Genomic DNA, 12,092 nt, shown 5'->3' on the forward strand with positions numbered 1-12,092 from the left:
TGTGGTGTACGATGGAGTCCGTTACAACTGCAGGGTTTTCTGCTATAATGAACGTATCCTTCTTATACGCCCCAAGCTGTACCTGGCTAATGATGGTAATTATAGAGAGTTACGGTGGTTTTCTGCATGGAAGAGCCCACAGCAATTGCAAGAACTGCAACTTCCCTCTATCATTGCAAATGCTATAGCACAGTCAAGGGTGCCCTTTGGGGATGGATATCTTTCCTTTGCTGACACGTAGGCCTCTGACATATGCTATGCACTCTGTTGGTCTGTGAATTCAAATAGATCCATATATGTTGCTCTTACAATAAAGCTATGCAGTGGAATCTGGGGAATATGATTGATATTATATATATATATACATGTTTTTGCAGAACCATTGGTATAGAGTCTTGCGAAGAGCTCTTCACTCCATTATCTCCACATATTGGCCTCGCATTACGTGGAGTTGAAATAATTGTGAATGGGAGTGGAAGCCATCATCAACTCAGGAAGCTGGATAAACGCCTTGAACTGATCCGAGCTGCAACAGGCAGAGTGGGTGGTGTGTATGTATATGCCAATCAGCAAGGTTGTGATGGTGGCCGCCTTTATTATGGTAATTTCACAATTTTCAACCTTTGTCATTTGATGTTTGTAGGACGTTTTGCATTGCCCATGTAGGCATCTGATAATATTATTAGAGATCTGTTCTTTACTGGTACTTAAAAAATAGGTTGAAATGCCTGGACGACATAGCTGGAAGGTTGCATTGATGCCAAAATCAGAATGGCACAGTGTCTTTTGCATATACATTTCGGTTGTGTTGTTCTGATCATGCTCTCCTGATGCAAAGGTAACAGATGGCTGTGCATCTATTGCGGTTAATGGTGACATTGTTGCTCAAGGTTCCCAATTCTCTTTACTGGATGTGGAGGTCTTGACAGCATGTGTGGATCTAGATGCAGTAAGAATCGTCGTACCTTGGGTTAATTTGCCATTCATCCCACAAAAGAAAAGCTGCGACTTCCAAAACTCCCTGATTTCTTTTTATTTGGCTTTGCTCATTTTCTACCTCTCCTGTGGGACAGATTTTGATGTAGAGCCTATGACTCCCATGTTGTGCTCTTCAAAGATGTATTCTTGTGTTTAAATTTTTGAGTAATGGTGGTTTCCCTTCCTAAGATTCAAAATGTGTTGTCTAGCGTCATTATTTTAAATGTATTTGACAATGTAGTACATTGTGTCCCTATACTCCCTATACCTATATAACTAGTCCTGAGGGATGGCATTATCGATCTGGAATTGCCATCAGTCAACTTCTAGCGTCACCCCTGCATGGTGTGCAGACTCCTATATGAGAAACAAAATCTTATGTTTCTACAGATGCTTTCGGTGATGCTCTTAAGCCATCTAGTAGCTGTAAGATCTACAACTGGATGAAAGCCTGAAACCTAAGATAGATATAAATGAGGTCGTGGATAGGATCTATATCAAACCTGGTCATATTCTTGAAGCTAAGTGGCTACGAGAGAGGGAAAATTTGATGAGGACAAATGAAAATTTGTAACGTTAGCATTTACTGATATCACAGCTAGGTAGATCTTTTTCTCTAGATGAATCTAGAGTGCTCAGTGTTCACATGTCTACTTGTGAGCACTAGAGCTGTAGTACATTGTGTAGGATGCCAACATGGCATTATCCTATAACAACTTTGGAAGTACAATTTGTGTGCTCTCTTTGATAAATACAATTTCTACTGCTAATTGTTAACTGTATTCCTGTTTGGTTGACTATGTTTATTGGTGCAGCAGTTGACTTTCATACCCCATGTCTCTTTCATGACATCTTTAATGACATGCAGGTGGCAGCCTACAGAGGTGCAGTAAGCAGCCTTAGAGAACAGTCCAGCCAACAACATCCTCTTCCTTTTGTCACAGTCGATGCATCATTGTGTGAAGATAGTGATCATTCGTGTGATTTCCCGTCGTTACCTATTGAGGTGAATTCTTGAAACCCTAGTGCTACTTATCTCTTGTTGAGAAGAGAGAGAGAGAGAGAGAGAGAGAGAGAGAGAGATGATGATGATGATGATATGATATGATATGGTTGTATTAAAGCTGCCGTGAGACCCTTAAGGATATATGGGACTGGCGATCACTATCAACTAATAGTGATCCCTTACATCTAGTGAAAGAAAAACAACCTTTAATGTAGTGAGTACTTGTTGGGCTAGCTCGGGTGCTAGTCCTAGTACCTTGTTACAGTCTCCAGCAGATTTTAAACTTGTCTCTGCTGCCCTCATATCCTTCTTTGCTGTGAGCATAGGCTCTACATCTGGGAAGTACATGCTGCTCATTTTCTACCTCCCCTGTGGGACAGATTTTGCAGGTCCGTTCCTCTCTAGGGATCCTGGGTCTTGCCCACCTATCCCTCTCCATATCGAGATCATGTGAACTAATTTTGATTTTGCAGATTAGCTGTCTTTTGAATATTGATGTCTTCTCCGAGGTATTTCTCCATTTCATAACAGCCAGTTGAGTTAATTTCCTGTTTGTAGAATTGCATTTTTGACACCGGGTTTTGCCATAGCTTTTGTAGCATCTTCTGGTATATCAGCAGTTGTTATACCCCATGATTCCATCCGCTTCATGAATTCTTTGTGCCATTCCTTGATTTTGGTCAACTTTGTTAAGGTAAGCCATGAATTGGCATAATGCTTCCCCTTCTAGAAGTATCATCCAGTAGCATGGGGTAGGGTGTCTGTGCCTTTACCCCCTAATTCCCCTATCAGGAAACAATTTTTTAAAGTTTCTAGCCTTTCTCAATACATCTAGAGAGCCCGGGTGCCCAAGTTGGGCATCCGTAGAGGATTATTGTTTGCACAAGCATATGGTGTACAGAAACACTCATTTCCTAATTCCACAGATGCGCCTTCCTGCATTTATTTTCAAGGGTATACAGAGAGAGAGAGAGAGAGAGAGAGAGAGAGAGAGAGAGAAAGATATATTAACGTCCGCAGGAGGCCTTGCGGGCCTATGGGACAAAGTAGGGAATCAAGTAGCTCATACAGACCACTGTGGGCCGGGGCAAAGGGCTCACCAAGGCCCTTGCTGAGTACTAAAATGCTATACTAGTACAAAATAGCAAAAAAAGTAGCAAAAAAGGCATGAGAGTGGCATGAGAGAGAGAGAGAGAGAGAGAGAGAGAGAGAGAGAGAGAGAGTCTTTGGAAGACTGATGCGTCTATGAGACTATGAGACACCTTATACAAACAAGCTGAAGGGTGAAGCTACTAAACGAGCATCAACACCCATGCTAAATGCTAAATGCTACGTAGTCATAATAACATCAGTGATACCATCATAAACATCAATATTGGGATGATCATCTACACCATCACTATCATCATATCAAATCATGTCATCAGAGTACAAAGTGAAGTTTGATCCAGTACCGCGGCTAGAGCCCCTCCTCCCTTCCCCCCTTAGGACAATGGGGGAGTGATAGCATGAAGTGAGAGATAATGCTGTTGGATGCTTGTGGACACGGTCTTGTGCGATCTCCTAGCCATGGGTCTGTGTCCGACAAGGGCTACGGTGATCCTTGTTGGTCGCTCTCCAACTCTGAACAAGGAGGGGATAACATGAGAACCTGTAGCCGCTCCACATGAGCGCACTGTGCATCTGAAAGATATGGCCCCTTGCCATACATCCCCATTGGTCGGACCAAGGAGTCAAATAGGAGGGCCTTGGTCCGGGGGTCCTGGAAGTGTGAGTGGAAGCATTGCCTCTCTAACCTGGCTAGGGAAGCATATTCTCTGATCAGACGGGCCTGCATCGCCGGCTCGTCGTAAAAATAGGGCCAGAAAAAGAACCCCTAGGTATGTGTAAGACGAGACAATCTCAATTGGTTTTCCATCAAAGGTGAACTGCTCTCTATGCATGGCTGCCTAAGATGTATTGAAGATCATGACCTTGGTCTTACCAAGATTGACCTTCAAAACATGTGACTCACAAAAGGACTGTAGTGCAAATAAGTGTCTCTGGAGACCCTCTGCAGAGGAAGATAGGAGTACCATGTCATCTGCGTACAATAGAATTTGAATCAAAGCGCCAGTGAGAGCTTCCAACCCCCCCAGTGTTTTCATAAATGTCTCAAGGTCATCGATGTAGAGGCCAAACAGGGTTGGTGAAAGGGGACACCCTTATTTGACCCCGATAGTATTTATAATCTTCTTAGTCCATCCAGCTCGTGTCCGAACTCTACCTGAGACTCTCATGACAGCCCAAATGATCTTCAGGTCATATCCCAACTCCTGCAGACGTTTGATGAGGCGGGCTCTCGGTATTGTATCAAAGGCTTTGCGGAAATACACAAAACAGCAATAGACCCTATGCTTTTGTGCCCTCGCCTCCTCAATGATACACCTGATTGTGAGAATGTGATCCATGGTCCCATGATCCCGTCGGCGGAACTTGGCCTGCCCCTCTACTCTAAGCTCCTGCATCTCTGTGAATCAATTTACATTAGAATCAAGCACTGATGCATAAATTATGTGTGCATAATCATACCATACTTAAGTGTTTGTGAGGGGCAAAGGGGACTGTCTCTTCAGAAACTGCAAGAAGTCCTTGGAGTTACTACTAAACACAGGATGTTCAGTAGTTCGTCCTCATTTCGGTGAATGAAATCCAGTTCTTCCTATGCACCAATTGACGATGAGTATTATTGCGAGACAGGGTGTGGAGATACGAAAGAAGATGTATGTGTAGTCGGCCCCGAGAGGAGGTGGTGCAACAATGAAGTTAGTGATATGAGAGGCGAAGGCATGGGATCTCATCATGTAGTCGACCACGCTAGAGCCCCCCCATGTGGGAAGCAAGTAAAACCACTTGAGTAGGGCCATATGCCAAGATTGTAATAGATAATAAGATCGTGCATCTTGCCCAGCTCTGACAATGCATGCCCATAAGGCCAGACTCGTATCATACCTGCGTCCTCCAAGTCAATGTTTGGCAGCAAGACATATTCATCTCTGCAGTCAAGGAGTGGTATGTGACGTTCCTATCCTCGTGTTGAAGTCCCCAACAAGGAGGACTTCCTCCTAGCTTGAGAGATCAACAATGTCAGGATAGAGAGCTGCATATCGTGATGTCTTAGTCTCCTCTCGGATATGTCGGGCAAAGTGGGAGGTCTTGGGGGCAAAGTAACATACTGCAACGAACAAATCCTGGTTGTCTGTGCGTTGGATCCGGATCCAGAGAAATCTGGAATGTGTGTCTCTCCTCTCTACTGAGATGGCCCTAAAAAGAGAGGACCTGTAAATGTAAAGCACTGCTACTCCTTCTGAACCTTGCACCCCGCCTATGTCCCTCATCTCATCTCTATAAGTAGTCTCATAGGTGTACCCGTTGACTACTGGTAGTGGGCGCTCTGGACTTTGGTGTGTCTCTGTATAAAAGACTATGTCACGACCTATGGGATTCCGAGAAATTCCCTGGTTCTGACCATAAAATACCATCGCAATTCCAAATGGTACAGGATAGGGTCTCGATTTCCTGAGTCTCATAGACCCCGCCCCCGGAGGGGTGGGTGCTCGACGGGGGCCTGTAAGGAGTCGTCAATCTCGTACCACCGCCCACTTCCCATCCTTGTGGGCTTGACCCCGTTGCTGCATCAAGGTGCGCCTCTCCTCAACTTACAGGGGTGTGAGATCCTTGTCCATGGAGATCAATGGTTGGTCCCACAAGACGAACCCACGGCGTAATGCTGTAAGACGTTCATGAGCATCATCGAATCGTATGATAAGGGCCTGCTCTCGGTTGGGGGATCTCCCCACTCGCCAAGCCCTCTCAATCTCATGCTCTGCCATCCCTAGAGTGGTGGCCACAAAGGTAGTCGCATTGCTCATCATTGTAGCTTCGGTGTGCGGTATGCCACATACTACTGATGTTGAGAGCCTTACCGGACCTCTACTGCTGCTCCATGAGCGTGGCCGAAACGGTTGCCTTCGCAAGTTCCATTTGGCCATATCCACCCACTTGGATGTCTCCTCAATTACAGATTACGTGCTCGCAAACTTTGCCTCAATCACTGGTGTAGTCCCTAGAGCCCCGGAGCTGTATGTAGGGCAGGGCCTGTTGAGACTAGGCATCTCCAGGGGTGGCTGGCCGACCAGCTCCCACGCAGCAAGGGGGGCCAGAGGGGGTAGGCTGGCCGACCAGCCAGGCTTTGGCCGACCAGCTGGTCGGCCCAGTTGGCTGACCGACCAGGCTGGTCGGTCTAGGCCATCTGGCCGACCCCCCCCTGGCCTTCCCTATAAAAGGGACTCCCTCCCTTTCACATCCCCCACTTCTCCCTGCAGCTCCTCAAGGCTCATGTACACAGCCTGCTCCTGACCATCCCCATCATAGCCTCCTCTCAGCTGCTCAGTTGGCTGCCCACGCTCCCGCAGCAGATCTTCTCTCTTCGGGGCTCCTGCCTCCTCGCTCCAGGCCTCTACAGTTCCCTTTGTTCCAAGGTTCCTGCCTCTTCACCCAGGCTCCTTCAGCCTCCTCTTTTCTAGGCTCCTGCCTCCTCGGTTCAGGCTCCTCTAGCCTCTTCGCTCCCAGGCCCCTGCCTCTTCGCTTCAGGCTTCTCCTGCCTCCGTGCTCTCAGGCTGCAGCCTTCTTGTGCCCCCTTCTTCTGCTTCAGCTCAGCCTCTTCTGCAGCCTCCTTGTGCTCCCTTTCCTCTGCTTCAGTACAGCCTCTCCTGCAGCTCCTGTTTCTTATCTTATTCAAGATACCTTGTATTTCAGTTGCTGCCCTGGTTTAGGGGCTGAGTTACAGCAGATCAGTTGTGGCACATTTTGTTATCTCTAGTGTTCTCTGTGTGGTTCTATAATTTCAGTTTGTTTGCATCTTCCGCTGCCATTTTTAATATGGTATCAGAGCACCAGAATACTCTCTGATCTTGGAACTCCTGTATTGATGAAGTTGAAGAAGCTTGTCCTCGTCAGCAACTCTCTTTCCCACTGACTACAGAGCTCTCTTCTTCCCCCCTATATATATTTTTTTTGCTGCCTGTCGGCAGCCCTGTTCTAGACCTTGATCTATTCACCAGCCCCGTTCTCTTCAGCCCCTGGTTGCTGTCCACTCCCTGGTTTCAGTTATGGCTGATGAAACAAAGGATTCTACTCCGGATCTTCGCGTTCCCCCTATGTCCAGTTTCTTTCAAGAATCTGACAAGCCTGTACGTATTCCCACTCTTCCTACATTTCCAGATGCTCGGCAGTTAGATGGGACCAACTATTCTCTTTGGAAAATTCAGATGGCGTCTGCGGCAGTTAGATGGGACCAACTATTCTCTTTGGAAAATTCAGATGGCGTCTGTATTGGAATCTTATGATCTTGCTGAGTTTGTTGATCCCGGGATCCCTCGTCCGTCACCTGAGGAGGAGCCACATGCTTCTCTTATCTGGGATAAATTGAATGCTCGTGTACGCTCGTTCATCTTTCTCAATTGTCAACCAGGGGTTCTCAATCATATCAAGCACCTTACTTCTGCACGTGCTATTTGGGAATTTCTTGATGGCATGTATCTTCGCGTCACTCCCATGAAACGTATCTCCTTGGAAGTTCAGCTTTGTCGCCTCGATCCGGCTACTTCCCCTTCCATACGGGACCACATCAATAAAATGCAGAGCATGCATCAGGACATCCTCCATGCAGGCAAGTGTTGGGGTAAAGGCACTGACCACCCTATGTAAATAGTACTTTATGTTGTACTTTAGTGTAGGACACTTAAGTACACTAAGTACACATTTGTACTTAGTTGTACTTAAGGGTTACTACCTTATCCATAATATATATGTGTGTACTTGGGGAGGTACCACTCACTCATTGTGATTATCCCCACTATTGTGTGTGTGTAGTGAGTCTCTCTACTCCCTACTCTATCTCCCTCACACTCTATCAACTGGTATCAGAGCCAACGGGCTCTCTCCCTCCACTTCCACTCCCTCCTCTCCCTATCCTACCCCTTCCGTACGGACCGATCCGTACGGCCGTACGACGTCCGTACAACCGTACGGACGGATCGCGAAGGGCGCAGGCAACGCTGCAACGGCGGCTTCAAGCGCGGGTTGTACGGACGAATCGCGAAGAGGCAGGCAACGAGCGTGAACGGCGGCTGCAAGCGCGCAGGGCGCGGCTGCACGTCGCTGGCAAGGGCTGCAAGGCGCAGGCCACGGCTGCAAGGCGCGGCTGCATCGGCGTGGCCAGGGCTGTAGGGCGCAGGCAAGGGCTGCAAGGCGCGGCTGCTAGGCACGGGCGTGAGCAAGCTGCTCACGGGCAGTCCCAGACCAGCCGCGCAACGGTGCGCTAACGCGCAGGTCGGCCAAACCGGCCGACACAGGTCAGCCAAACCGGCCGACACAGGTCGGCCAGACCAGACAAAACTGGCCCAGCTCCTCCTCTACGTGGAATCCAGCATCGAAATCCAACCTCTACTTGCCCTGAAAAATGTGCTGAAGATATCTAGCAACAGCTGCGTGCACTCCAATCAAAGCAGGAACAAGTTCTCTGTCAACATTTCGAAGGTACTGTTTTGCACGAAAATCGAGTGCATAGTACAGCAGCAAGTACACCGTACAAGTACAGCCAACAGGCAGGGTACCGTGCAAAGGTACGCAAGGTGTTCTACTTGGGGCAGGGCTTACACTCGCACTGAGGCATTATGCCGCAAACAGTGTTGAGACAGGTCTTATCACTTGGCCAGTGATTGTACACAGTGGTGGCACTGAGAGTATGCATTGGACAGATCTGTACTTGATACTTGCAGTGTATGCTTTGTTGGATGCAACTCAATGGATTTGCAGTCAAACGCCTTGTGTGAGCAGTAGCAGTTGATGCCATTTACTGTGTCAATGCACGGAATGTGCTGCCAATTCAAGGGGCTTTTGATGCTATTATGCTTGTGACAAATGCTTTAGCTTGTTGCTGAAAGTACAATCACATTTGGTACAGATTTGGTCGATTTTGACCAAGTTTGACTTTAGTCAAATTTGGGGCTTTTGTAGCCTGACCGGCAATTTGTCAAGTGGGAGCACTCTACATGCATCAGGCTATCTTGTGGAGCACTATTATGCTTTGAAAGTGCAAATTTGACTTACAGTGTTTGGTCAAAGGTCAATCTCTCAAATTGGAGGTCACATCCCTGATTTTCTTCATGCATTCAAAGGGCTTTTGAGCCACCTTACTTCCAAACTGCAAATTCAGTTGGGGGGGAAGTTTATGAAGCATATGGAGGTCTAAAATCAGGGATCTTCATAAAAAAAAAAATAAAAATCAGAGATTTACAGTTACTGTTTTTTAACAGTCCGGGACTGTCAAACAGCAGGTTTGACCATATTTGACTATCAGAAAAGTCAACAGTACTGCTGTTTTTATTATATCAGTTCTGGGATTTTTCTGGAGCGATTTGACGCAACTGTACCGCACTTTCGCCAGCGAAAAAGACAGGAACAGCTTGCTGTACTGTTTCTGCAGCAAGTGGGAGAAAAATATTCAGTTGGTTTTATGCCACTGAAACAGTACCAAGTTCACTTTTGATCGTGCTTCCGCTGCGGGAGAATTTTTTCTTGGAGTGACTAGTGCTTAATTGCACACCTACAGGGAGTCTACTTTCTTTACTATGAGTTCCGGTAGCGACGTGTCGTCCTTGTTTCAGATAAAGAAGCTCGAAGGAGCTAAAAATTACGACATATGGAGGACACAATGCTACAATGTGCTGATGCAGAAGGACCAGTACAAGCCTATAAAGGAAAAGGGTGTTAAGCCCCCCAACGTTACTGATGAGCAGTGGGAGAAGATGGACGGCTTGGCCAGGTCGACCATTATGCTTACAGTTGTTGATTCACTGGTTGTAGGCATCAGGGATGAACCTACTGCGTGGGAGATGTGGCAACGTCTTGAGGATACTTATGCCAAGAAAAGTGCCACGGGAAAAGCTTACTGGCTAAAAAAGCTTGTTGGTCTTCAAATGAAGGAGGGGACAGCTATGTCCACTCATATTATTGAGTTTAACAGCATATTCAGCCAGGTGATCAACCAGGGGTTGAAGCTCGATGATGAGCTGAAAGCTACACTCATCCTATGTTCTCTACCTGAGTCATGGGACACATTCAGGACTTCTACCAGCAACTCAAAAGCCATTCTGTTATTTGCAGATGTGGAGAGTGCTCTTCTACAGGAAGAGATGAACAGAAAGAACAATGCTATTGGGAAGTCAAATGCTTTGAATGCACGCAGCAGGTCCAAAACACGTGGAAAAGACAAAGAAAGAGAGAGGAGCAAGTCCCGCTCTAAGAGTGATCTTGTATGCAACTATTGTGGCAAGAAGGGACATATTGAGAAAAAGTGTTTTCAAAAGAAGAATGACCAGAGAGCCAAAGAAGGCAAGGCTCAAGGCAAGTCTAAGGGTAAAGAAAAAGAGGAGCTGAATGTTACTTATGTTAGTGACAGTGACAGTGGACATGAGATATGTTTCACCTCTTCACTGGAGGCTCATACACTTCATGCTGGTGATGGATCAGATATGTTTTCCTGGATTATAGATTCAGGTGCTTCCTTTCATGTGACATCCTACAGAAATCTGTTTGTCAGATATGCAGGAGGGCAAAAGGGAGTGGTCTTTCTTGGTGATAACCATGCATGTTCTATCATTGGCATAGGTGATGTCAGGCTTGTGCTTGAAAATGGCCAGCAGTTAATGCTCAAAGGGGTCAGGCATGTTCCTGAGGTGAAGAAAAACTTGATTTCCACAGGGTTGTTGGATGACGATGGTTATCATACCACCTTTGGCAGTCAGAAATGGAAAATCAGCAAAGGGGCAATGGCTATTGCCAGGGGTCCTAAGGTTGATACTTTGTACTCACTTCATGCTGGACATTGTCCGCATTCTGATGTAAATGCCACCGAGCTGCCAAAGATTTCATTGTGGCATAGCCGGCTTGGCCATATGAGTATTAAGGGAATGGAGCAATTGGCTCATTTTGGTTACTTGCCGAGTCTAAAATATTCAGATTTAAAGAAATGTGAATTTTGTCTCTACGGTCGTCAAGTACAAATACCTCATAAGAGAAGGTCAGATCAGAAATTACAGCTCTTGGAGCTAGTACATACAGATGTGTGTGAGATGCCTACACTCTCTTTAGGAGGTTCAAAGTACATACTGTCATTCATAGATGACGCCACCCGCAAAGTGTGGGTTTACACTCTCAGAAAGAAGAGTGATACGTTCAAGGCTTTCACTAAGTTTGTTGCACTGGTCGAAAATGAGACAGGCAAAAAACTGAAAGCCTTACGATCTGACAATGGCGGAGAGTATTTGTCCAAAGAATTTCAAGAATTCTGTGAGGCAAAGGGTATTCAAAGGGTGTTGTGTGCACCATATGATCCTCCACAGAATGGTACAGCTGAAAAAATGTTCAGGACCATTCAAGAGAAAGTCAGATCCATGTTGTCACATGCTGCATTGCCCCACACATTTTGAGCTGAAGCTGTAAAGACAGCTGTGCACCTTATTAACAGGTCACCAAACAAGAGACTATGTGGTGGTGTGCCTGAACAGGCATGGACGGGCAAGCCTCCGTCTTACAAACACCTACGGGTCTTTGGTTGTGTCGCGTATGTGCATGTACGCAGGGAGGACAGAACTAAACTGGATTCAAAGTCTCTTAAATGCATATTCCTAGGTTACGGTGACAAAGGTGAGATGGGCTACAGGATTTGGGATCCCAAGAACAGAAAACTTATACGCAGCAATGATGTCGTGTTTGATGAAACCATCATGTTCAAGGAACCTGTTGTACAGTAGGCACCTGTAAAAGTAACTATTGATGATAACAGGCGTCATGGGCAACACGAACAGGCTGTAAATCAGCCACAACAGCAGCATAACCAGCCATTAAATGATGCTGCAGCAGGTCCTAATGGACAGCCAGGTATGGCAGAAGACATCCCAATGGATGAAGCACAGTTAGGTGATCCTCCTGACATGCAAATGCAGCCAGGAGACATGGGACAGCCACCTTATCAGGGTGATGAACAGGCTGGACAGCCAGCTCA

The 12,092-nt window shown here is 46.5% G+C and overlaps 1 protein-coding gene across 4 annotated transcripts in view; it reads left to right on the top strand.

Moving 5' to 3' along the window:
* Window positions 1-12,092, top strand: part of LOC147882388 (glutamine-dependent NAD(+) synthetase-like) — a 57,320-nt gene that overhangs the window by 2,265 nt on the left and 42,963 nt on the right. For all 4 annotated transcript variants that reach the window (XM_087400624.1, XM_087400627.1, XM_087400626.1 and 1 more), the window contains 4 exons: window positions 1-237; window positions 378-601; window positions 846-949; window positions 1,847-1,984. The exon at window positions 1-237 is cut by the window's left edge and continues 69 nt beyond it. In XM_087400624.1, coding sequence (XP_087256750.1) covers window positions 1-237; window positions 378-601; window positions 846-949; window positions 1,847-1,984 — 703 coding nt within the window. The remainder of the gene's footprint in view (window positions 238-377; window positions 602-845; window positions 950-1,846; window positions 1,985-12,092) is intronic.

Source organism: Dipteris shenzhenensis, chromosome 29, assembly GCF_047967505.1.
Source record: "Dipteris shenzhenensis isolate YYH24624 ecotype China chromosome 29, Dip_SZ_1.0, whole genome shotgun sequence".
NCBI classification, from domain to species: Eukaryota; Viridiplantae; Streptophyta; class Polypodiopsida; order Gleicheniales; family Dipteridaceae; genus Dipteris; species Dipteris shenzhenensis.